Source organism: Carettochelys insculpta, chromosome 23, assembly GCF_033958435.1.
Source record: "Carettochelys insculpta isolate YL-2023 chromosome 23, ASM3395843v1, whole genome shotgun sequence".
Classification (NCBI taxonomy): Eukaryota; Metazoa; Chordata; order Testudines; family Carettochelyidae; genus Carettochelys; species Carettochelys insculpta.
In genome coordinates this window covers 19,772,487-19,797,760 of record NC_134159.1, presented here as the reverse complement: position 1 = coordinate 19,797,760, position 25,274 = coordinate 19,772,487, and the positions used below count along the sequence as shown (strand labels likewise).

The window sequence follows — 25,274 nt, the reverse complement described above, 5'->3', positions numbered from 1 at the left end:
ACATTTTTCCTTGGAGAGGAGGCAGTTGAGGGGCACAGTGAAAAAGCAGGAATGTGGAGTTAAAATGAATAACAGAGAGCTAGGGAATTGGATAGCCTTTCTTCTTACTAAGCTATCTGATGTTACCAGATGGCAGAAGGCTTGTTCTACCTTTACATATGCTGGCTGGAACATTCTGCTGATACTGTATATCTGGCATATGCTTTCTAATACTATGTTCTTCAATACTAAAGAAAAAATTGGCAATTGTTTTATTCCTTTAACAGTTCAAATATGATTGTAATTTTTCCCAGGGGGTGGCTTACTGGTCTAAGTGTCAGATCTAAAAAAGCTTGACTTCTTGGAGTGATGTTTTGGCTGCTGACAGGAATGACTCAGCTCTTCATCCTTCCAGTGTGGACACAGTAGTGCTGGGTGCCTCGGAAGTGCCTTGGATACAGAGAGGGAGAAAGTACCATGTAATGTGCTGGGTGGGGCCCACTCTAATCTTGGGAGTCATCAGAAATCACAGAGCCATTGTCTCCCACTGGCCTTAATTTCTAACCTGACGCTTCTCATTGGGTGCCCTGCATGCAGCTGGATTTCAGTGCTTCTCTGCATTTTGGGTTGTGAAGCACTTTTGCGGATATTGGACTGATAGCAGGTGTGGAGCTGTAAATGGTAATTTGGCCAGTTGTGTTTTCTAGTTTGCAGAGTTCTGTCTGTAGCTCAGGCTTATCCCCATGCCATAACATAGGGTGCGTCACAGGAGGTCAGATCACTCTCCAGCAAGCCCTGTATCCTGTCTGTGGTATTGCTGATTCCTGATGGCTTCAGGCTATGTCTACACTTAGGGGAAGATCAACCTGCTGGCTGTCAATCTTCCAAGGTTTGATTTAGTGCATCTAGTGGGGATGTGCTAAATCGTTCTGTCATGTGCAGCCATCGATCCTGGTACTCCTGGCGTTTGTGCGGAGTAAGGGAAGTCAGCGGGAGAGTTTCTCCCTTTGACCTCCTACTGTGTGGATGTTGGCAAAAATTGATTTTGAATGCGTCAACTCCAGCTACCCTACTCTTGTAGCTGGATTTGCATAGCTAAAACCGATTTTACCTCCTGGCCTCAGAGAGAGCTCCTACATCCCATAATGCACCTAACCCAATAAGCAGCCCGATACATGAGGTGAGAGATGCAAGTCCTTCCTGACACCTGCAGCCATTGCATTATGCCCAGATTAAATGCTCCCTTCTCGTTACCTTACCTTTCAGTGATTCAGGCATTCTTCTTGTTGACAAAATAATCCACTCTCACCTTCATATCCAAGTGTCCTGTAGGACTGGGAAAATGTCTTATGATATACAGGCATTGGAGTGTAATTTGCAATGGGAATCTTCTTGTGAAGTTCCATTAGAAGCCCCCACTGATGTTAATGTGGTGCATCTATGCTGGGAGCTCTTACCAGAGTACACCTCCCTCTTTCTAGGCTGCCCGAAAGGATTCTTTGGGAAACAATGCAGGAAGAAATGCAATTGTGCCAACAGAGGGCGCTGCCATCGAATATATGGGGCCTGCCTGTGTGACCCTGGACTTTATGGACGATACTGCCACTTAGGTGAGTCTGCCCAGCTGTTGAAGGGTTGGCTGACATCTGGCGTGACCCCTGGTGGCTGCAGATGGCGTAGATAGCTTTCCTCCCCACCGCCAAAGGTCCAGTCGTGCTGGTGTCTGTTTCTTCTGGTGACTTGGTCCTCCACCCAGGTCACATTTTAGTCCCCACCTATCCCAGGGTAAAAATGTTCTTCCCCATCTCTGGGTCTCATGGTCCTCATACCCTTCTCTCAGGCTTTTGGTTATCCTGGTTGGGGGCCTCCGGCAGACTCCTTGCTGCTGCCTCCCTGGACATTTTCCTCTCTTGTTTTCAGGCCATCTTCCCACAACCTCTCTACTTTCCCCTCTTTCAGGGCTGGGACAGCTGGATTCTCCTTTGCAATCTCCCCAACAAAACCCCAAACTAAACATGGAACAAGAAACCTAACTACTGACCACTTGTCTCCTCTCTCTGTTTCTCAGCTCAGTGCCTCCTATGGCTCTCTCCTCAATGCCCAGATCCTACCCTTTTTGCAGGGCTTACCCCTGCACTTTGCTCCACCCTCATGGATGGTCCCTGCCTTGCGCAATGTCCAGCAAGGCTTCTGTACTTGGGGGAGAATCCCCCAGGCCAGCTGCCCCTGGGCCTCCTCTTAGACCCTGCTGTTCTCTCCCCACTCTACAGCCGACAGTGGGTTGAAATATTCTTTCCTTCTCTCCTTGCAGTCCCACCCCCATCTGATCTTCCTTCCTTTATAGTCATCATCCAGCTTGGCTTTATCTTTAGTTAGGCCTGTGCCCCCACTCCTCCCCCTGCCAGGTGTATTCAGGTGAGTGAATTAGCCTCTCAGGCCCTCATTAACCCTTTCAGAGCCAGTATGAGCACCTTCTAACACCGAGATGCAATTGATTGTCCTCTGCTGTTCGCTTTCCCAAAGCACTTAATGAGGCTTTCCCACTACATCTAGCCTGCCCAAAGTGGGCCTATGGGCCTGGCTGCTCCGAGGAATGCTCATGTGTGCAGCAGAATACCCAGGAGTGTGATAAGAAGGATGGCACCTGCCGATGCAAACCTGGTTACCACGGCAAAAGATGTCAGACCAGTGAGTGATTGAGTGACGTGGTCTGTGGGGTGGGGGAGTCTTTTCCTGGGCCATGCTTTTGTTTTTTCCCCTCCGCCTTAATTTTATTGGGAAAACAAAGAACCACACAGAAGACCCTCCTCAAGGACATTCTGTTAAACACTTAAAACAGGAGCAAACCTTGGTCAGCTAAGTCATCGTGTCCAGTTCCTCACATGTGGCCTGACCGTGCAAACCTCCTGAACTTGTCCGGCTGGGGGTGATGTATTAGATCACTGAGGCGGGTGCGGGGGCTGTTACATTTCCACAGCAAATATCGTGAATCCCTGCTAGTCTGTTTGGTCTGGGTGTTCGCCCCAGGTCTGTTTGCCGATGCCAAATGCTCTTCCTTGTCATTCATAGAGTGTGACTCTGGCTACTACGGTGGTGGCTGCAAGAGCAAATGTAGTTGCAACCCAGGAGTTTCCTGTGACCATGTGAGTGGAGAGTGTCAGAAGGAATGTCCGGAGGGTTACCATGGAGACAATTGCGAGCAAGGTAACATGCATGGAGCTGGGCTGCGGAAGGACAGGTGTTGCACAGCACGTCATGTCCCACTTTTCAGAAGCTCAGTGAGCTGCTCTGGCAGGTTCCTCTGCAGGCTGGTGAAGGCTGTTACTCCATTTGTTATTGTGCATCAAAGCTGGAGGGTGGGAGGGAGGAAGTTTCCCAAGTGCAACAAAAGCTGAGAAAAAGAAGCACTGGGCAGGCAGAGTAGGGATATTTTACACTTTGCAAGGATGACTCCTCTTGCTGTAGCCTGACTGCACTGCTCGGGGTCAACATACGCACATCTCTTGTATGGTTCTGAAGGCTACTTGTGTATGAGGTTACAAAGGAGTTACTGACACATGTAACAATTTCTAAGCATGCTGTGGATACAGGGTAGATTTTTCAAAAATGCGTAGTGACTTGGGAGCCCAAGTCTCACTAGGAGTACTATATAACTGACTTCCAGATAAGCGCCAGTCTGTTTTGAGCACCACCAATTTCAGTATGTAGGCATTTACCGCACTTTACATTGAGAGTGGCACCTTCCATGGTAAAACGCATATTAGACAAATCCAGGACATAAACTTGTACAAGGGTTAGTGTGAATGGCTTATTTCTAGGCAAGGACTTCTTTGAAATGAAGGATTACGGTGGGACTGCTGTGGGACTGCTGGCCCAAATTATCAAAAGCCAATATTAGTGTCTTTGGGGTCCCCAGGTTTTAGATTCCTAACGTGGCACACAGTAAAGGGACCAGATTTGGCTTCTTTCAGATATTTCAAGTTGAGCTTCCAGAATCACTAGTCCCTTTGGGAATGTTGCCCTCTGTATGTATGCTCAGTGTCTTGGCACTGTGCCGTGAGCATAGATTGGCTACATTAGTTCTCCAAGGATGATTTTTGATTTATCTCCTCTCAAGTGCGTGTGAATTTCACAAATGAACTGGGACAAAGTTCTTCTCTCTCCCAGTTTCCAGTTTGCATAAACCTGTCTTCTTGTGGTTGTCTCTTTGTTAGGCCAAATATCTTTGCAGGGTGCCTGCATTGCCCTTTGTCAGCGGCTGCCTGTGCAGACTCTGAACATCTATAGAGCTCAGTTTAAACGTCCCCTCCTGAAAGTAGTGAAGCCAGGAGAGGGGCCAATGGAAGCTACTTTTACAACCCTCCAGCCTTCCCATCCCTCTGCAGCCGATCAAAGGAGCTGAAATGGAAATGGATTTAGACAATAAAAAAGAGCCGTGGTCTTTCTCAAAGTACCGAAGTTTCTTTGAACAATGGAGGGAGGGATTTTTAAAATAACAATTCTTAATCAGGGCAGGAGGAAAAGGCCCCACTTTCTCCTGTCATTTGGGAGCCTCAGCTCTCACAGATGATGATATTTATTGGCATTTTCTTTTTATTCCTTTGACATCTATTTACTTTCAGGCATTCCTTCCCTGGTAGACTAGAATCAAAGTCTTCTTTCTGCAGTTTTATGCCATTGTCAAACCTTTTTTGATCTGCAAAAGGAAGAGAAAATCTTATATTTCAGTGGTCTTAAAATTTAACCAACTGCCTACATATGAGCCTGGAGAAGAGGGCCAGCAAGGAATATTGCAGAGAAATACATGGCGGAAACTCCACTGGAGCTGCAAGGCAGTACTCTGACTGCCAGAGATCCCTGGCTTTGTTAGTTCATGGCTGATGTGCATGTTAGATTTTCTGGCAGCGAATCTCTAAGGTTGATGTAAACAGGCAATAAAAGAACTGCTCTTTTGAGATTTGAGGGGATGATGAGCCACAAAACGTGGCAGCAACTGAATTTGGAAAATTGCACTTGGTTACAGCACCCACAGAGCAAAAAGCACCATCTCATTTGGGGGGCTGTTTTGTTCCGTGGCTCATTTCATTATCATTATTACATGTGTGTTACACTGGGGCCTCTGGGCTGGTCGCAGTAGGGGTGGGGGCATTGTGCAGTACTATTCAAACCCAGAGCAGCAGATGGTTCTTGCCCCAAAGAGGCAAGAGGAAGAGACAAGACAGACACAGGGTGCGGGAAGGGCTGTAGAACACCAGCAGAGTGAAGTGACATGCATATGTCGATAGCCTGTGGCTTGGTCATTCCTCAGTTCTTGGTCCCTGGGGATGCTGTGGGGAGAGGTGGCCCCATCTGGACCCCATTTTTTCCCTTCCTACCCAGTGCGAACTGCTTTGATCCAGTAGGAAATATCCAAGTGCTGTCATCTCCCAGGAGAAAGGCAAAAACCCACAGCATAAAAACACTTGCTGCCGTTCAGCGCCCAAATTCTGATTGTAACAATGAGTGAATTAATGGGTTTTAGATTTGATTTGGGTCTCATACCCAAGCACTTCATTTACACTGCTTTCAGCAGGTATAAATGATAGTGTAAGCTAGTAGCATGGCCTTGTGCTGAAAAATAGCACAGAAAATGTAGCTCATTCATCTTGTCAGTGAGATCAAAAGCTGTACATTTTCACCAACAATATATTCCAGTAGAACAAGTCAAAGTGTTTGCTTCTGTATCAATCCTACATCCCCATGAAAAGCCAAGGACAGTAAATAAGTGCTATAGATCAGCTTTGGTTCTGTGCTTGCAATGCATGGGCTCTCCTGACATGAATACCTTCCTAACAACAAGCTCTGTGGCTTAATTTTGTGTTTGTGTAATACAGTGGTGCAGAAAGAGACAGGGGATATGAAATACCCCAGCCCACGCACTCTTTTGCCTGTCACTTCAACCAGCTCAAACTGATTTTTTTTTTAAAGGTAATAGAAGTTCTTTTCTCCTATTTCCCCTCCCCCCAATTGTTTTCACTGTCATGTGCTTCCTGGTGCTATTGAGGTGTGGTAATGGCTATGCCATAGTGCAGTAAGAAAAGTTGCTCATGTGGGGTTAATTTAGTTCTGATTGTAAGCAGGAGGCCCTTGAAATATTAGGCCCAGGTGTGTCAGATTTCCAGATGCCAAATAAAGCTTTAGAAAGTTGGGCTAAACCCTGGAGCTGAGCACACCTCCAAACTTTAGGAAGGCTGAATACAAGCTTTGCAGCTGGCCCCTTTTTGTGTAAAAGTCTGATCTTTAGGTTGCAGGTCTGTACTGAACTGTTGAACCCTGTGGGTATTGTCCAGCATGGCCTGAGATTTAGACTCATGTTTATATTTCCCGTCAGGACCAACATTATGCCTGTGGGACTGACCACGTGCAAATGCCACTGACTTTCCTTAGTAATTCTTTCCATGCCGGTCAGGCATTATTCTCCTGAAGTTTGTGCCCTCTTTCTCCGAGACTCCTATATGCTGCCCTCCTTGCCAAATCTTAGAGAGTTTCAGAAATCTGCCGGAGGAGATGCAGGGATCATTTACAAAGTTTGTGCTTCATAACAGAGTTCCGAGCTTCCACTCACCTGGGAAGCAGGAGTCCTTCCTAAGGTCACTGTCGGGCTCAGAGCTTACATGTGGCTCAGAAATGCACTATATCTGGAGCCCTTGAGCTAGTTCAGAGGCTGGAGATTTCAGTCAGAAGGTGCTTTTTTAAAGAATAAGGAAGGAGCCAGAGTCCTCTGGGAAGAGTCACAGGAAATAACACAAATATTTTGATAGGAATAGCGGGCTCTTGACATTTCTTTGGTTCTGGAAACTATTAAAGAGTGAAGACGAACATCTGCCCTCAATTAGCAAAGAAGACAAACACCAGAAAACTCTGCAGTGTCCCTTTAAATCTCAGAACTGGTGTGCTTCTCCTCCTTCACCGTTTGTGAGTGTCAGTGTCTTTCACTGCCTGAGTCTAACGAAACTCTGGGGTGTATGAACAGAAATGCACTGAGCATGGAGCTCTCCTCAGAGATTCAAATAGGATGTAAGGATCTTTGACTTTGAGGCATTCGGTCTCTGTGCGGTTTAAATACTAAACCAGATTATGCTGTGTGAAAAACAAAGTCTGGCTTTTGCAAATCATCTTCAACTTCGCACAGTGAGCAAAAGAAATGAAAACTCTGCATTCCTCTTGGGCATGACAAGTCTCTCTCTTGTTTTGCATTAAATTATCCACTGTCGGCAGCGCTGTTTCTTAACACTTTGACTCCATAATGTCTGAGAACATCCATCTTAGCATGTTGAGGGGGTTTGGATCCCAGGGCTATGCTAAATAAATAAATAAATAAAGGGGTTAGGGAGAGCAGAGGTTTGACTCATTTAAAAATAACGTTCTGCCATGTAGGTGCGTACATATCTGCCCTCTAGTGGATGGAAGGTCAGATGTGTAGAGGTGTTGAAAGCCGATCCTGTACCTTAGATGGACATGGCAGGTAGTTACAGGTAGCTGACTGCAGGTGCAGCTACCCCAGTCCAGTGGTTTAAAAGGGCCCAAGGCTTTGGTCCACCACTGCCACTAGAGGGGCAACAGGAGCAGCCACAGACCTCGGTGCTGGGCAGAGCACACCAGACCATGTTGAAGGGCTCACTGGAGGAAGTGCTGCTCAGCCTGGAAGGTGCTGAGGGCTGGCTCTGGGAGCTTAGCTTCCAGCTCCACCCATTCCACTTGAGGCCGTGCCCCTTCTGGAGGCCTGGGGCCAGGCCCTCCAGGGGCCAGTGAAGTCTGTCGGCTGCGCTGGTCAGTTATGAAGCTTCTTAGCACTGCTCCTCACAGCACTTGCTCATGGTTAATTGACGTCAGCAGTGTCTGTGTGCGCATCAACAATGTGCCCGTTTTACGTGTGACTCAGTAAAAACATGGCTGCTTCTTGCATGGGACTGCCCTCCTGTTGTATCCTGCAGCTATATCATGAGGCCGCCACAATCATTTAGCTGATGAGACTGATACGAGAAATGAATGTTGATGACTGTACAGTGGATGCAGGAACCCCCTGACCCAAACAGAAGTATTCTCCTTAATTGGTGTGGGAGCACAGCAGAAGTCAGCCATGTGAAGAGCTTCCTGATTTGTGGTGGTTTGGTTTGGTTTTGCTTTCTGGGAGGAACTCTCCTTTAGCTTCTCAGAACATTAAGATGAATTTGACAGACAGAAACCAGGACCCAGAAAATTGGTCGTTGCATTTCAGTACAAGGGAGCCACTGACCTGACATCCTCAGTTGTTTCATGTGGGTTTGTTTACAGACAATGCCGAATTTTGGTGGAAGTCCACTAGAGGTGCTAAAATCTGGCAGCTCTTGGTTGATACCAGCCCCTGCCTATGGAGGGGAGTACCTCTGATAAGGACTCTTTGCAGAGTAACATTCCTGGCAATCAGCCATTGGCAGGATGGGAGGACAGTTTGACCTTAATGCTAGGTACTGAATACATGAGCTCTCATTGCTGTATGATGCGGTGTATGGTGAAAGGGCCGGCAGCAAGAGAGCGAGCTATTTTCAAATGGAAAAAAAAGCGTGGTGCTGTCAAATGTTTGTGTTATCACTTTGTCAGGGATCTCCGCTGGGGGTAGGATGCGTGAGGCCTGAAAACAGAGTGCAAGGCTGGTCTCCTTAGGGGAGGGCCTGGTCGTGAGGTCAGATAACTGAGCAGGGCATGCATTGGCAGCAGCAGTGTCTGGTCCCAAGTTCAAGCCACAACCCCCTCCTCCGTACTAAACGGTCTAGTTACGCTCCATTTCCACCTGAGGGGGCCATTTTCTCTCTCCCCTTCTGACGCATGCACCAGGAAGCAGCCCTAATTTGGCGCACAGAGTCAGGGGAAGAGGTATCTCCTTTGGGATGGCTTGAAGGAGCTGAGCTGTGATTGGCTGAACACCTTTTGAAAATTGCTGTGATATCTCCTCCATTATGTTAACTGCAGAGTGTCCAGAAGGGAAGTTTGGGGTTAACTGTTTACAATCCTGTTCCTGTGATGGCTCTCCCTGCGATCGGCTCACTGGGAAGTGCATCTGTTTGCCTGGCAGGACTGGACTTGACTGTGGCAGAGGTGAGAAGGCTAGGGGTGTGCTTGGGCTAATGGGGGTAAAGTTAAAGTGACCACTGGGGGGGGGGGGGTTCTTATTCTTTTGTTAAATTAAGGAGGTTTTAGAAAACCTCCTGCAAATAGATTGTATGGAAGTAAAATAAAGCAGCGTGCTGCAAGCGTACGAGACTCTGCCAATTAAACTGGCTCGGCGACGCCCATTGTCCAAGCTGAATGAAGTGTAAGCAGGTGATAAATGGCACAAGGAATTAAAAGTGAACAGGCTTTTCCCATTAATGCAGTCAAAGGAATTCTTCTTTTCAGATGTGGTTTATTATTCATTTATTTATTTTTAATCATCCTCACCATATCCTTTAATGGCTGGGAGACCAGAGGTCCCTAAATAAAAAAAGTTCAATACAGCAGCTGGAAGATATTAGTCATCTTGCAATGTTTTAGTTCTAATAGCTTAACTGAGAAATAGAAGACACATGAGTACGACACTTAATAGTTCCTCCCCGTCCTTGGCGTGGCTTTGGTATCATTTGAACAAGGGTATTCGATTCTACTTTTGCACTTCTGTGCTTCTTGGCTCCTTTTTTAAATTGAATGCAAATCTTGGGAATGGTGAGCAAGAACTCTGTCTAGCAATGGGAAACCAAATTGCATAACTGCAGACGCAATTATGTTTTCTTACGGAGGAGCAGGTCAGAATCCCCCTGGAGTAATTATAAGATCAAGAGGCATGAACACATTGTAAAGCACTTGGGCAAATACTGGAGGAAGAATTACATGCTTGCATAGTAGGCATCCTTCAGTCTGCATAGACTATGGATCGTGCCCTTTATAGTTTCAGTTGAGGACTTCATTTACAGCGTCTACTGTGACTATGAAGACCCACACGAGAGTGACAGTCCTTGCTGCATCTCTTGCAGATGTGGTGGGTGTCTGGCAAGTCCTTATTGTGCTTTCTGGGTGCTCGCTTCTCCTCTGCTAGCTGTCTGATCCTCATCTCGCCCTTCTGAAGGCCCTTGTGTAACCCCTGCCTCCATCTGCTGCGGTCATCTGCTAGTTCTTCCCAGTTGTCCAGCTCGATGTTTACCTCTCTGAGGTCTCTCTTGCAGACATCTTTGTAGCACAACTGGGGGCGTCCGGGAGGTCTTTTGCCAGAGGCTAGCTCACCATCCAGGATGTCTTTTGGAATCCTTCCATCATTCATCCTGTGGACGTGGCCAAGCCAGTGGAGCTGATGCTGCCTGAGGAGGGTGTGCATGGTTGGGATTCCAGCTTGCTCGAGGACAGCGGTGTTGGTCACTCTGTCCTTCCATGATATTCCAAGGATGTGCCTGAGGCAGCGCAAGTGGAAGACGTTCAGCCTCTTTTCCTGGCAGGCATACAGGGTCCAAGTCTCGCTGCCATAAAGGAGGGTGCTGAGGATGCAGGCTCTGTAGACTTGCATTTTGGTGTGAGTGTACAGCTTGTTGTTATTCCACACTCTCTTGCTGAGTCTGGACAGAGTTGTGGCCGCTTTTCCGATCCTCCTATTTAGCTCAGTGTCCAACGACAGGGTGTCAGTGATGGTGGACCTGAGGTAAACGAACTTGTGGACGACCTCTAACGTATAGTTGTCAGTGCTGATTGATGGGGATTCAGCAACATCCTGACCGAGTACGTTTGTCTTCTTTAGGCTTATGGTAAGCCCAGAGTCCTTGCATGCTTTGGAGAACTGATCCAGCAGTTTTTGAAGCTGGTCTTCTGTGTGAGACACTACAGCAGCATCGTCTGCGAACAGCATGTCTCTGATGAGGACTTCCCGCACCTTAGACTTAGCTTTCAGCCTTGCAAGATTAAACAGTTTCCCATCAGATCTTGTGTGCAGCACAATGCCCTCTGTTGAAGATCCAAAGGCATGCTTCAGGAGGAGTGCGAAGAAGATCCCGAACAATGTCGGAGCAAGCACGCATACTTGTTTGACGCTGCTCCTGATTCTGAAAGCATCCGATAAAGCGCCGTCATATTGGATGGTTCCTCTCATGTCTTCGTGGAATGACTGGATCATCTTGAGTAACCATGGAGGACAGCCTATCTTGTGGAGCAGTTTGAACAGACCATCCCTGCTGACCAAGTCAAAGGCCTTGGTCAGGTCGATGAAGGCTATGTAGAGTGGCTTCCTCTGCTCCCCATTTCTCCTGCAGCTGCCTTAGAGAGAAGACCATGTCAACGGTAGACCTCTGTGCGCGGAATCCGCACTGCGATTCGGGGCACACCCTCTCAGCAATCTTCTGGAGTCTGCCAAGGATGATGCGAGCGAACAGTTTACCACTGATGCTTAGGAGGGAGATTCCATGGTAGTTGTTGCAATCGCTTCTGTCTCCTTTGTTCTTATACAACGTTACAATGTTAGCATCACGCATATCCTGTGGAACCTCTCCCTCTTTCCAGCACAGGCACAGTAGCTCATGTAGGGGTTCCAGGAGTGTGTCCGTGGCGCACTTGATTACCTCTGGTGGTACCATCCTGGCCAGGGGCCTTTCCTGCTGCAATGCTGTCGATGGCTGTCTTCAGTTCATCCACAGTTGGTTCCTGATCCAGGTCGTCCATTACTGGTAGGAGCTCGACGGCATTGAGGGCTGTGTCAACCACAACGTTTTCACGTGAGTACAGCTCGGAGTAGTGCTCAACCCAGCGCTCCATCTGTTGGGCTTTGTCAGCGATGACTTCATCAGATTTGGATTTCAAAGGTGCCATCTTGTTCTGGGTGGGTCCTAATGCCTTCTGCATACCCTTGTACATTCCTCTGACATTACCAAAGTCAGCACAGGTCTGGATGCTGCTGCATAGCTGGAGCCAGTGGTTGTTGGCACAGCGCCTGGCTGTCTGCTGTACTGTTCTTCTGGCCCTCTCTAAGTGCTTGCTAGGTACTCTGACTCGGTGAGCGTTTGTACTCCAGCAGTGCAGCGCGCTTCTTTTCAATGACTGGAATCATCTCATCGGAGTTAGCTTCAAACCAGTCATTCGTGTTTCTAACTCTTCTTCCAAACACCGACAAGGCCGTGTTGTAAACTGTATCCCTCAGATGTTGCCATTTGGATGTCACATCGGCGCCCCCAGGGCCACTGCGCAGATTTTCCTGGAGGGTCTCTCTGAACTTTTCAGCTTTCTCCGAGTTTGCCATCTTTCTGTCGTCAGTGCGGGGCCTGCCAGCAGGTTTAGAGCGGTACAGCTTCTTGGGTCTCAGCTTGAGCTTGGAGCAAACTTGCAAGTGATCTGTATCACAGTCAGCACTATGATAGCTGCGTGTCAGAAGGATGTTTCTGAGGTTATTACGCCTAGCAATGACCACGTCTAGTTGATGCCAGTGCTTCAAGCGTGGGTGTCTCCACGACACTCTGTGCTGTGGCTTCGTTTGGAAGAATGTGTTTGTGATGCACAGATTGTGGTACGTGCACAGTTCAAGGAGACGCTGTCCAGTGTCATTCATTTTTCCCACACCGAAGTGTCCTAAGCAGGAAGGCCATGAGGCCCAATCAGCTCCAACTCTTGCATTGAAGTCACCCAAGATGTACAGTTGTTCACGAGCAGGTATTTGCGCTACAGCAGCACTAAGCACGTCATAGAACTTGTCTTTTACTTCTGGTGTGGCATACAGGGTTGGAGCATAAGCGCTGATCAGGTGGACGGGACCGGCGCAAGTTTGAAGCGTGATCCGAAGAAGTCTTTCTGATCCGCCCGTGACTAATTCCACCATTTGTAGAAGGGTGTTTCTGACAGCAAAGCCAACACCATGCTCTCTGGGTTCTTTTTGGGCTTTACCCTGCCAGAAAAAGGTGTAGTCCTTTTCCTTTAGAGATCCCAAATCTGCGAGTCACATCTCTTGCAGTGATGATTGCATAAAGCAGGCAAGAAAGCAAACCCGTCTCAATCCACAGCAAAAGCAAATAGTTCTTAGAATTTTAGGATACTGTTGTGGGGAGTGCTGAGCACCATTGGTTCCCATTGAACCCTGTGAGAATGGATGGAAAGCAATGTCATGCAGGATCAGGCCCTTTTTAATGTCAGTGAGCAGCTGGCATACTTTACTGTGGGCTGTTCCACACTTCCAGGGTGATAGATCTAATCTAAACAATTTAGGTAACATGAATAGCAGCAGAAGTCAACGTACGTAAATGTAGATACTGCAGTGTCTTCCCTGCAATGTATTAACAGGAGACACTCTCCCATCAAGGTGGAGTACAGGAATCAATGCTGAGAAAAATCATCAGTTAATATATCATGTCTGTGTTAGACTCAGTAAATCAACCCTTGATGGTTCGATCGCTGCCCCGCCAGCCAGCCAGTAGCGTAGACATACCCTGCATGTCCCTTGCATATTCGATGGGTTTCAGCTGCCTGTATACACAGTCAGAGAGTTGTGCATATTCAGCTCCTTCCTCAGCAGAGTGCTTTGGGTTACAGTAAACCCTCGAGTTACATGGGAGTTGCGTTTCTGCAACCCTCATGTAACTCAAATATTTGTGCAAGTTGGGGGAGACAGAAACCAGGCTGCTGCTGGTTCTCGGTGCCCCTGGGCTTGCAGGAGCCAGGAAACTGACCAGCCCACCAAGGCTGGTCAGTTTCCTGGCTCCCAGAGTGGCTCCTGGCTCCTGCAACTTTCAGAGAGGGGAAACTAACCAAGGCAGCAGCCTTGGTCAGTTTCCTGATTCCAGCCAGTGGAGGGGAGCTGGGAGCCAGGGGCAGCCTGGCTCCTAGCTCCCCTCCACTTCTTGGAGCTTTCCTGCTCCTGTCAGGGCTGGCAGCCTGACTCTCAGCTGCTGTCCCTGACAGGAGCAGGAAGAGGTGGCAGTTGCATTAACCCAATACACGCACATTTCGGAGTCGTACTGTATCTGGTGCCTCCAATTGGTTAGAAGAAACTTGGCCCAACCTGTTTGACCTTAGTAAGGCCAGCATTTTGTTTCACTCTAAATTGGCACTGGATGAATTGCTGTTTCTAAAGCAGCACTATTTGAAACCCCCAGCAATGTTGCTTTGCTGACATTCTTGTGGCTCATTTTTCATCCAGAATATCAGAAGAAAATAAACAAAAACTCAGGTAAAGAAAACAAACGGAACCTGCCAATGCACGTAAGATGCCCAGCAGGCTCAGAAAATCGCCTCAGGAATTAATAGCATTTCTGGGGGCAGGCGGCGTCTTTTAGTTCATTGAGACAACGTGCCTGTTTTCACTCCCAGTAGGGGACAGTGCAGCATCCCTAAAATGAGTGAAACAGAGAGAACTTTTTGGCTGCCAAAGGAACAGCATTCCAAAGAGACAGGTCTGGTGCAGAATGATTGCATTCCTAGAGACTTTGTTATCATAAAGATAACTAGCCCCAGCAGCTGAGATGCATGTAAATCCGTCCCCCAGCACCACACATTGCAAGAGAAGAAGTTTGACTCACGAGAGCATGGGCCTCACTTAAGTCATATAGAAACAATAAAATAAATCTTTCTCTCCAGTTCCTTTTAAATGGCTCTGTGGCAAGGTGCCCAGGGCTTGCAAGCACCCCAGTGCTGTAATATTTGAAAAAATGCTCTTGAGTTGAAGACACAGATTTCCCAGCTCATGCAGCATTACATTCACATTGTTCAAACTCCTGGAAAGATTGCCTGATGGGGGAACAAAGGGCTTGTTAAGTTTAACTATGTGACTTGAGCTGTCTTTGCAATGTCATTAGCTTCCCTCCCTTTCCTGGAGAAGGGTTTTGTTTAGCTCTGATTACAGGCGCAGGAAGCATACCAAGGAGAATTGCTTTTTTCTTGTTTTGCTTATTTTATGTTCATTCAGTTTTCTCAAATCCAGAATACAGGGAGAAAAGCTTGATTCCTAGGAGATCCTAATAATTAAACTTCCTGGTGAGTGTAAACAAAGCAATGCACTCTCTGACAGCATTTACCTTAGGGTGAGTTTCTGTCCTGGAATATGGGCCAGTGGGAGAGAGAAGAGGGGGAAGGATAGATCAGAAAACTTCAGAGTTTTTGCAGCCTCTTTGGTTCCTGGCTTTTACTACTCCCAGACCCTGATGTGACGAGCAGCAATAACAACCACAGGGAGAGTGAGTAGCATGGTGGTCTTACGCCGCTTCCTAGTGGAGAGGTGTCTGCATTGCCATTGGTGCTAATTTCCACCTTATTAATGCTCTCAGCAGAATGGAGCCCATCCCTAGAAATGGCCTGTCTGGGTGGGTTGTGGTGGTATGCTGGCTGGCTGGGCAGTGTGGGGGAGGCTTGCCCTGTCTCTCTGCCTGTAGCACACCTGCTCTGAGGATAAGCAGAGCTTGTCGTCCTCCAGGGCTCTGCAGCTAGCTCCTTTTCTCAAGCGCTAACTGGTCTTTGAAGTAACAAGTAGAAATTCCTCTGGCATCTGTCTCTGTGTGTGCTGCAGCTTGCCCGGATGGCCGCTGGGGAGTGGGCTGCCAGGAGATCTGCCCAGAGTGTGAGAATGATGCTCGCTGTGACCCTGCCTCGGGGACCTGCCTCTGTCCACCGGGATACTTTGGTAGTCGCTGCCAGGATGGTAAGCAGTGTTCCCTGTAAGATGAGCACTTGGGCAGCTACCCAGCAGAGTTTCAAATGTGGCCCAGCTGATTACTAGTGTGCCCACAGCAGCATAGCATGTGTTTCTACTGGTGGTGCATGTCCATGCATTCGTCAGTGCATATAACAAAATTTAATCCACACATGCATGGAAAAATTAGAGGGAACGTTAATGATAAGTGGGGCCATTAGGCTGGATTTGTTCAGTGTCTCTGCGAATGCACATCAGTGGTGATAACTAGGATACCTACAGGAAAGGCCTGGCATATCCCCTTCCCCTGGGGTAAATGAGAAATGGAGCTGGGCACTGTTCGTCCTGGAGTGCCATGCATTCTCTTTATCCTCACAACTCCCTGGGAGCTACCTGGAGTCCCATATAGGGAACATGCCAGTGATACGGGGGTCATACCAGTGTCACTGTGGTGCCATAGTTGTGCTGGGATGATCACATGGGGAAATGCTGCTACAGCAACAGAAGGGGTTTTTCTGGTGATGGCAGCTTCTATCGACATCTGCACTGGGTGTGAGATTGGCAGAGCCACATTGCCCCCAGGGGTGGGAGGGAGGAGGGGCATTTCTCAGGTCGCTAAATGTTAAATGTAAGTTAGCCCTGGAAACCAAGGCACCCAGGGGTTAGGCAGCTGGCCCAGAGTTCCTAGGTCCTCTTGCTCTGCTTAGGCACCCCTTCTGTGATCTGACAAGTGGTCTGGACCTAAAGTCAGGCTGTTCACGGGTAAGTGGCCAAATTACTCTTCTTTCCCCAACATATGGACAGGAGAGCAGCTCCTTTGGGCAGGTTTCTGGGTCTGGTCAGCCCAGGAGGGAACAGCTGAGCTCAGGCAAACAGGATTTTTAGAACATGTTTCTGGGAACAATGCAAATGGCCCTTCTCTACACCCAGGCTGGTAATCAGGCTGTGTAACACACACATGTGGTGTGTCAGAAACAGAACCACCACACCCTTGCCATAGCAGCAGTTTGCTCTTAATATGTCTCTTCCCTTTCAGTGTGTCCAGCTGGCTGGTTTGGGCCAGGCTGCCAGATGCGGTGCAGCTGTGGGAATGATGGAGACTGTCACCCAGTGACGGGGAAATGTAGCTGTGCACCTGGCTGGACTGGGGATAACTGCAGGAGAGGTAGGGGGCCTTTTGTGCGCAGAGTACCTCTCCTCGGGGGAGCCACTGAGCTGTCTGTGTTCTGTCTCATCTGTCTGCGTTCTGGCTGTGCTGTTTCTGTCAGAGAACCTCTCATTTCCCCTCTGCCTACCTGCCCTGCCCTCACGCTCCCCTTCCAGTTTCTTTGTGGTGCTTCTGTCTGCACACACAGAGAAGAGAAGAGCTGCTTCTACCCCTTGTCTTCACCTAGCTGAGGTGGGGCTGGGCATTGCCATTCAGGGCATGGTCTCCCCTCTGTTTCAGCTTGTGACGCTGGCCACTGGGGCCCAGATTGTGCTAACACGTGCAACTGCAGCAACAGCGATGGAAGCTGCAATTTGAGGACAGGACTGTGCGTTTGTGAAGCTGGCTATACTGGTCCGAACTGTGATCAGAGTGAGTGTTGTCATTTACCCTTGGATTCCAGGCTGGAGTGCTCAACCAAGCTAAACTATCAGCTTTGATGGTAGGGGGAAATGTGCTGGCCTGGCAGCCCTTCTGAGTGAAAATCTCTGCTTATCCCCCATGGTTAAAGAGCAGATAGCAGCAAGGCAAACCTTCTCTGTCATGATACCGTGGTTGGAGGTGGGGCTCGTTCTTTTCCCATGCCCAGTTTCTTTGCTGATATAGTAGAATCTCAAAGATACGAACACCAGAGTTAGTGACTGATCAGTTAACCACATCCTTCATTTGCAACCCAGATCCACAGTCAGTCAACAGAGATGAAAGAAAAGCAAATACCGTGCAATGTTGTGTTAAACCTATATAGTGCCCAGAGGTAGTGAGCCCTCATCTGGGGTGAGTGAAGTCTCTGCTCTACAGCCCCAGTTGAGAGCTGGCTGGCCTTTAGCTCACATGGTAGAATGCAGAGCTTTAGACCCTATGCTCGCAGGTTCTAGCCCTGGTGCCGGAAACCCAGGTCTGTTGGCGTTACATGTAAATACCAGAAAATAGTGGAAAGTTGTAAAGCAAAGTTTTGACAAGGTAAAGAAACTGTTTTAGTGCTTGTTTCAGTTAAAGTAAGATAGTTAAAAGCAGCCATTTTCTTCGGTATAGCAAAGTTTCAAAGCAGTATTAAGTCAGTGTTTTGTTGTAAACTTTTGAAAGAACCACAAAGAGTTATGGATAATTTCCATTCCTGAGGTGCTGGTAATTCTGAGGTTCTACCACTGTGTGCCAGTCACAGTTGGTGGTTTGGCAACATGGACACGTTCCCTAAGTTTTGGAGCAGAGACCACCTGCCCACTCCAAGCAAACAGCTATCATATAGCCCTGTTTTCATTCACTGCTGTCCTCCCTGAGCAGGGTGTGCAGCAGAGGACTAGCTTAGCCCCTGTAAGTGACTCTAATGGGAAGGATACTCCAGTCAATGCTGGTTGTCTTGTATTTGCTAGAGTGTCCTGAAGGATGGTTTGGGCTAAGCTGTCGACACCGGTGTCAGTGCGACAATGGAGCAGTCTGTGACCATGTCAGTGGGGCATGCACTTGCAGCCCTGGCTGGAGCGGGACGTTCTGTGAGCGTGGTGAGTACCCCAGAGATAAAAAGAACCTGGAGTCTTCGTATCGCTGAGATTTGACCTATGGGAAGTGTTGGCAAGAAGCACTCAGCAGAGCTGTGGAGATAGCAGGTTCATCCACAACACAGCCTCCCTCTTTGCACACCTGTGGGTATGGTACACATCTCATAGAGCTAGAAGGGACCTTGGAAGGTCAGTGAATCCAGTCCTCTGCCCTCAGGGCAGGACCAAGCATCATCCCCAGCAGCAGTTTTGGTTTTTAAATCTGTTTGCTCTAGACCCATAAATGGCCTCCTGAAGGATTGAGCTTACAACCCTGGGCTTAGCAGGCCAATGCTCAAACCACTGAGCTGTCCCTTTCTGACATGGTAAAGGCTATTGGATTTTGGCATAGTGCATGCATTTGAAAAGGGTAGCACTGTACTTCCTGGGTCCCACTATGACTGAAAGGGCTAATAAAAGACTGCTCTCATCTGATCTCCAACTTGGTCTAAGCAATCTCACAGCAAGGTATCCCACTCCACGCGGGGTAGGTACTGTGGGGGTATTTATCCAAATCAAGCTGATCGCAGAATCATGGAAGATTAGGGTTACAAGAGCTCTCAGAAGCTCATCTAGTCCAACCCCCTGCTGAAAGCAGGACCACTCCCATCTAAATTATGAATGTTTGAAAAGTCCTGCCTTGAGCTGTGAGCACCTTGGGGCAGGAACCATTTTTGTCATTATGTCCTTGTACAACAAGATTCCAGTCACTGGTTAGGACCTTTAGGCTGCCTTAGTATTACTAGCCGATTACTGGTCCAAAGCTTCTAATTATGGTGGTTAAACCCCACAGACTTAATGTCCGTTGATGTATTTGTAAAACAACTCACTAATCAGAAGAATCCGCTGTTTTGAATGGCCCTTTGAGATGTGTCAAAGATTCAGACTGACGCCAGCATGTATGTCAGCTCCCAAGGGCCCAAGTCCTAATCTGGGGGATCACTGAGGCTGCAGGTAATACCCCCACATCACTGTTCTTGTTAGTCACACACCTGGGCCCCAGTGTGGCCCCTGGTTCCACACCCGGCGAGCAGCCATCTTCAGCAAGCCTAGCAACGTGTGTCTTATATGGAGAAAACCAAATCAGTAAAATAAGCTCCCTGCTGAGGTGAGCAAGACCCTGAAGAGGCCATTTCCATACAGACCAGGAAGTAAGCCCTGTCGTGTTACTACTGTGACAGGACCCCCTGTGGAGAAGGCTGGAAGACCCCCACCCAGCTCAGAAAACAATAGGAACCACCAAGAGCTGACAGCTGCCTTGATAGATTTATGTTGGGGGTGGGGACCAGGAGAAGGTGAGTACTTAGTCTGCAGGCACCACCTAGCCCTGGAGCGCAGACAGTGGAAGCCCGTTTCTCCACCAAAGGGAAAAGACGATTAGTCCCTGAGACAAGTGCTTTGCTGTGCCCTGACTCTGACTGGAGCCCCACACACACAGGAGGAAGGTCGGAAGAGGCTGTGTGCAGTTCTCCTAGAACAGAAAACAAGATGGGATAAAGCACAGGAACAAGCATTCTGCAGGGCTTCCTGCCCTCTTTGTAACCACAGTGCTGTACAACTCTGTACTGACAGCACAGCTGCACCCCAGGATCTCCAGGCAGGTTACAAACATGAAGGAATGAAGCCTCCCCCTTTCCCCCGGTCTGTATTAGAGCTTGTCCACACAGCCACTTAGCTTGCAGCATGTGCGGTGTGAGTCTGTGCTGTGCAGTCCATGGGGACCCTGCTGAGGCGCACTAACAACCACCTCGCTGTGCTCTGGTGGACACCACTTGGAAGTGGAGTAGATAGAGTACACTAGGGCAGTGGTTCCCAGCCTTCTGAGTAACATAGCGTGCTACAATGAGGCAAGCAGTTCCACAGCACACCCACATTTGTCAGCTGAATCGGTTGCTCTTCAATGTCGTATTTACTTGCATTTATTACGGTTATGTCCTTACTAGAGAGGTTTGCCACATATTAGTCCATACAACAAGCTACAGAAGGGTCAAGTTCATTCACGTTTCAGATCCACCACAGGATACACCATCTCTGACAGTGAGCACAGGCACATTTTCAAAATCTGCTCTGCTCAGCTATTTCTAACTAGTCATAGCCCTAAATCTGTTCCACATGCAGCATTCACTTCACGCATCTGAATTTTGCCTTTTCACATTATGAACTTCATATTGGTAATAATATTTTTACAAGTATAATTTTTATTAAATTATTGAACTGATAATTGAAATTCAGTGGATCAGAGCAAAGTGCAAGGTAGAGTAAATAGCATCTTACCAGGTTAGTGGGAAACCTGGGCCTGTCGTTGTTCAAAAAGGTGGGCAAGTTGAGGAGGGGGTTGCCCCTCCAGCCCATTGGAGTTGGGATGTGCCATTTAAACCAGGCTCCCGGCCTCCCTCCCTCCCTGCTTGCCACAGCAGTGGGGGAAGCGGGGAGGACTCCCCGCCAGCTCTTTTGACCTCGGCAGCAGCATTTTAGCTGCCACCCAGTGTGAACAGGGTCCTGCGGGGTTGGCCTGTCCCCTTATGGTGGCTGTGCAGAGAGCCACTGTGAGGGAAATTTGACCAACCCTGTGCCAGCTGGGACTCAGGCAGCCTTGCTGCTTGAGCTCCAGCTGGCTTAGGGTCATCAATTCCTGCCCCACCCCCACAGTGGCTCTGCAAAGAGCCATGAGGGGAAATTGATACAATTTCACTGCACACTTAGACAGTTCTCATGGCATGACAGTGTGTCACAGCACACTGGCTAAAAAGCACCTCACTAGGGAGGTGTTCTTGCCAATCAGCAGGGCCCACACAGATAGTCAGCAAGTGAGTGTGTGGTAAATTCGCATCCCAGCTTGCTGTGAACTGTGTGTGTGTGTAGACAAGCCCGCAGTCTCCATCTTATATCAGTGGGGATATGGGGGCACGGAGGGGATAAATGACTCCTTCAAGATCTGAAGGCCAAAATCACCCCTATGCAAAGAGGTAGGAGAAGATCTGTGCACCACTTAACCCTTAAATGGCCTTTGTGTGGCTCACCCATAGTTAATAAGGAAAAAACCCGAAAAATCGGAATTCCCAGTCCTCTGCTTTACCCAGTCAGCATGGCTTAAGTCTCGGATACTGTACTGGGTAATATAGTTTATCAATGTAGAAAATAACCTTTGACAGGATATTCTTGGTCATTGACCCAGGTCCGCTGAACACCCAGCCCTCGCCTTTCATGTCGTGGAGCTCGTATTGCCCTGGAGCTCCCAGTCTGAATCCTGTCATGGAGCAAGATTGAAACAAATTACTTGTGAACCTGCCACAAATCCCTAGCAAAATGCCTTATTTGCAGGATGATCTATTGTGTGGGAGATTTCCAGCCTCCTGTACAGACTGACATTTGTGCAAATGTTTCTGGGCTTTTTCTGTTTTCCCAGCCTGTCCTGAGGGATTTTATGGATTGGAGTGTCAGAAAACCTGCACGTGCCTGAACGAAGCACAGTGTGATCACATGACGGGGCGTTGCATTTGTCCTGCTGGTTGGATTGGACCTAGCTGTAACCAAAGTAGGTGCCACGGGTATACCATTACAGCTGTCCCAGTAGAGGATTCCCATTTCCTGGCCACTGATGCCTTTTAAGATGAATCTGGTCAGAAACCACTTGCAACAGATCAACAGGACCTTTGTTTCTGTCTTGGCACATGATCCAAAGAGAATAGTTTTTTCATCTCATTTACTGCCTATTTGAATCCACATTGCTATCGTGGCAGATTGTGATGTCAGGTAGGGAGTAAGCAGCAGGAGCTGGTGGATGCTGATTGAGAAGTTGAATGTTGTGTGGGACTCCTGTTGGATGATGCTCCAGGAGACAATAGCCCTTGAAAAGGAGTGTTCCATATATACAGATCAGCTCTGAAGGTGAGTTTTGCCCTTAAATCTGGAAATGTGCAGGTGACGGGCCAGATCTCAGGTGGTGCAAATCAGCATAACATCAATGAGGTCAATGAGCCCGCTCTGATTTGCACCAGCTGAGTATCTGGCTCAGTGGCTCTCCATCTAGGAAACCCACATTCAGTTGAAACTGCTGCGGTAGTTTTGATTGGCTAAAGGTAATTATTTAACCTGGATTTTGTCCAGGATGAACTTGTCACTCTAGTGAATGTTTTTTTCAAAGCTTTTCATGAGGTGCCAGCAGCTTTTTAAGAGCTTGTGCGAGTGAAACAAACACAGAGTAGTGGGGGGAGACTTTTTTCCTGTGTACACACAAAGCTTTGCTGTTGCCTTCACATTGGTATGAAGAGTCAATGCAATCACTTGTGCCAAGATAATCAAAGACACTGTTTATGTTTTGCAATAATGAAACCCTTCATTCTCAGAGTGCTGCTGTCTTTTTAGTAGCAGGAAGGCGGAGTTTTCAGACCTTGTTTGAAGGCAGGTCTCAGACACCAATGTCTCCTGCAGTATTGATGGCTTTCACTTTCAGCAGATGCATGGTGGTCTTTTCCATTTTGATCTCCTCTCTCCATTTCAGCTGTGCTCTTTATCTGACACTGGCTACGTCTACACGTGTACACTACATCAAAATAGCTTATTTCGACGTAGCGACATCAAAATAGTCTATTTCAATGAATAATGTCTACACGTCCTCCAGGGCTGGCAACGTCGACGTTCAACTTCGACGTTGGGCAGCACCACATCGAAATAGGCACTGCGAGGGAACGTCTACACGCCAAAGTAGCACACATCGAAATAAGGGTGCCAGGAACAGCTGCAGACAGGGTCACAGGGCGGACTCAACAGCAAGCCGCTCCCTTAAAGGGCCCCTCCCAGACACAGTTGCACTAAACAACACAAGATCCACAGAGCTGACAACTGGTTGCAGACCCTGTGCCGGCGGCATGGATCCCCAGCTGCCGCAGCAGCAGCCAAATGCCCTGGGCTAAGGGCTGCTGCCCACGGTGACCATAGAGCCCCACAGGGGCTGGAGAGAGAGCGTCTCTCAACCCCTCAGCTGATGGCCGCCATGGCGGACCCCGCTATTTCGATGTTGCGGGACGCAGATCGTCTACACGTGCCCTACTTCGACGTTCAACTTCGAAGTAGGGCGCTATTCCCATCTCCTCATGGGGTTAGTGACTTCGACGTCTCGCCGCCTAACGTCGATTTCAACTTCGAAATAGCGCCCAACACGTGTAGCCGTGACGGGCGCTATTTCGAAGTTGGCGCCGCTACTTCGAAGTAGCGTGCACGTGTAGACGCGGCCACTGAGAGCAGCTGTGCCCACCAGGGAGGGTGAACAGACTTAGGAAAAATAAGCCCCCTCTTTCCCTGTCCTCTGGCCCATAACCCTTTTCTATAATCAATGCCCACGGGAAGGCTTGGAAATGCTGAGTTAGCTTTTCTTGTTCTTACATCTGTCTATTGCTGCCAAATTTCAGCTCAGGCCAGGTGTGGACATGCCAGAGTGGGCAGTTCTTGTGCTGAATCTAGCATGACTATAATCAGGAAATCCCTAGAATCTCAGAGAGGGCCTGTTCTTGCAAGATTTCTAGCCCAGTTTTACAGACTGAAGAATTTCAGAGACTATGTAGATCTGAATTGTGCAGCATTTATCTGAAACAGATGCCCAAATCTCAGGGGAATTCTGGGAGCAAATTTTGTCTGTTTTGCAGTTTACCTCCAAGAGTTTTGAATGGCTCGGTTTCTACGCCCATCCTAGCGAGGTCTGGGGTGTCTGTGCAAACAGCTTCCAAATGGGTTACTTTCAAAATATCCTGGAAATATAACATACATATTTGTGAGCTGTAGCCATATGTACAATCTGACTGTTATTTGCTCATGATACTGTAAACAAGTTTTTACACACACATACACACACACACACACACTTTTCAAAAGCAGACATAGCGGGCAGTTAACCCAAAATTCATGTAACAGTTTGGTTGGCAAGGTTTCTGGTTTGTCCCCTTTGTCTTCTCCCAAACAGCTACATTTCTGAATTATCAGCAAAAGTCTGTGCAACTCAGGGCACATCTTAATTACGGGGAAGAATTCTGCTGCTGCTGCTATCAATCTTCCAGAGTTTGATTAGTGTTCCTGGTAGGGATGCACAAAATCGAACTCTCTGGGTGCCCTGGGTGAGTTGTCAGTACTGATACGCCTGCTACTCGTGAGGTCAAGGGAAGTTGACAGAAGCATTTGCTCCTGCAGGGAAGACAGCAGAGAAGCTTAAATTAAGGTATGTCAACTCCAGCTACATAATTAATATAGCTGGAGCTGTGTATCTTAATTCGACCTTCCCATTTAATGCAGACTTGGCCTGAGGGCTTGTTTCCACTATGCTGGGATTGATGTGGCAGTGATCAGTCCAGCAGCCATTGATTTATTGTGTCTGCTTAGACATGCTAAATTGATCTCCAAGCACTCTCCCGTCTATGCTGGTACTCCACCAACATGAGAAGAGTAGCTGGCACTGATGGCTGAGCAGCTCTCGCTGACCTCGTTGCCTGCAAGAGGCTACAGTGAGTGTGTCGACTTCAGCGACACTATTTGCTTAGCTGAAGTAGCTCAGTGGCAGGGGTTATTGTAGGCCAGGCCTAATACCTGTTTCTTGGTTGTTGTTTCTACTTCTGCTTCTCTGCAGCTTGTCAGGATCACTGGTATGGTGAGAATTGCAGTCAGGCATGCACCTGCTTCAATGATGCCACCTGTGACCATGTTAGCGGGCAGTGTCTCTGTGCGGCTGGATGGACAGGAGCCACCTGCCAGCAAGGTAATACAATGTGTGATCACCGCCTGTTCCAGACTGTCCTCTTCCTTGTCTTGGGGGAAGAAATCAGCCACTGGAAAAAGAAATGCAAGGCTCTGGGTGAGCTGTTGTTTGCATCAGCCTAGCCTCTGGCTGTATGGCGTGCCCTGGTGGCTTGGGGCTGATCCGAGATTGTGG

The 25,274-nt window shown here is 48.2% G+C and overlaps 1 protein-coding gene across 1 annotated transcript in view; it reads left to right on the top strand.

Moving 5' to 3' along the window:
* MEGF6 (multiple EGF like domains 6) overlaps positions 1 to 25,274 on the top strand; it is a 119,948-nt gene that overhangs the window by 72,482 nt on the left and 22,192 nt on the right. The window contains exons 15-24 of the mRNA XM_075017981.1: positions 1,461 to 1,589; positions 2,533 to 2,667; positions 3,049 to 3,183; positions 8,968 to 9,093; positions 15,494 to 15,625; positions 16,653 to 16,781; positions 17,064 to 17,195; positions 18,194 to 18,322; positions 21,765 to 21,893; positions 24,972 to 25,100. Coding sequence (XP_074874082.1) covers positions 1,461 to 1,589; positions 2,533 to 2,667; positions 3,049 to 3,183; positions 8,968 to 9,093; positions 15,494 to 15,625; positions 16,653 to 16,781; positions 17,064 to 17,195; positions 18,194 to 18,322; positions 21,765 to 21,893; positions 24,972 to 25,100 — 1,305 coding nt within the window. The remainder of the gene's footprint in view (positions 1 to 1,460; positions 1,590 to 2,532; positions 2,668 to 3,048; positions 3,184 to 8,967; positions 9,094 to 15,493; positions 15,626 to 16,652; positions 16,782 to 17,063; positions 17,196 to 18,193; positions 18,323 to 21,764; positions 21,894 to 24,971; positions 25,101 to 25,274) is intronic.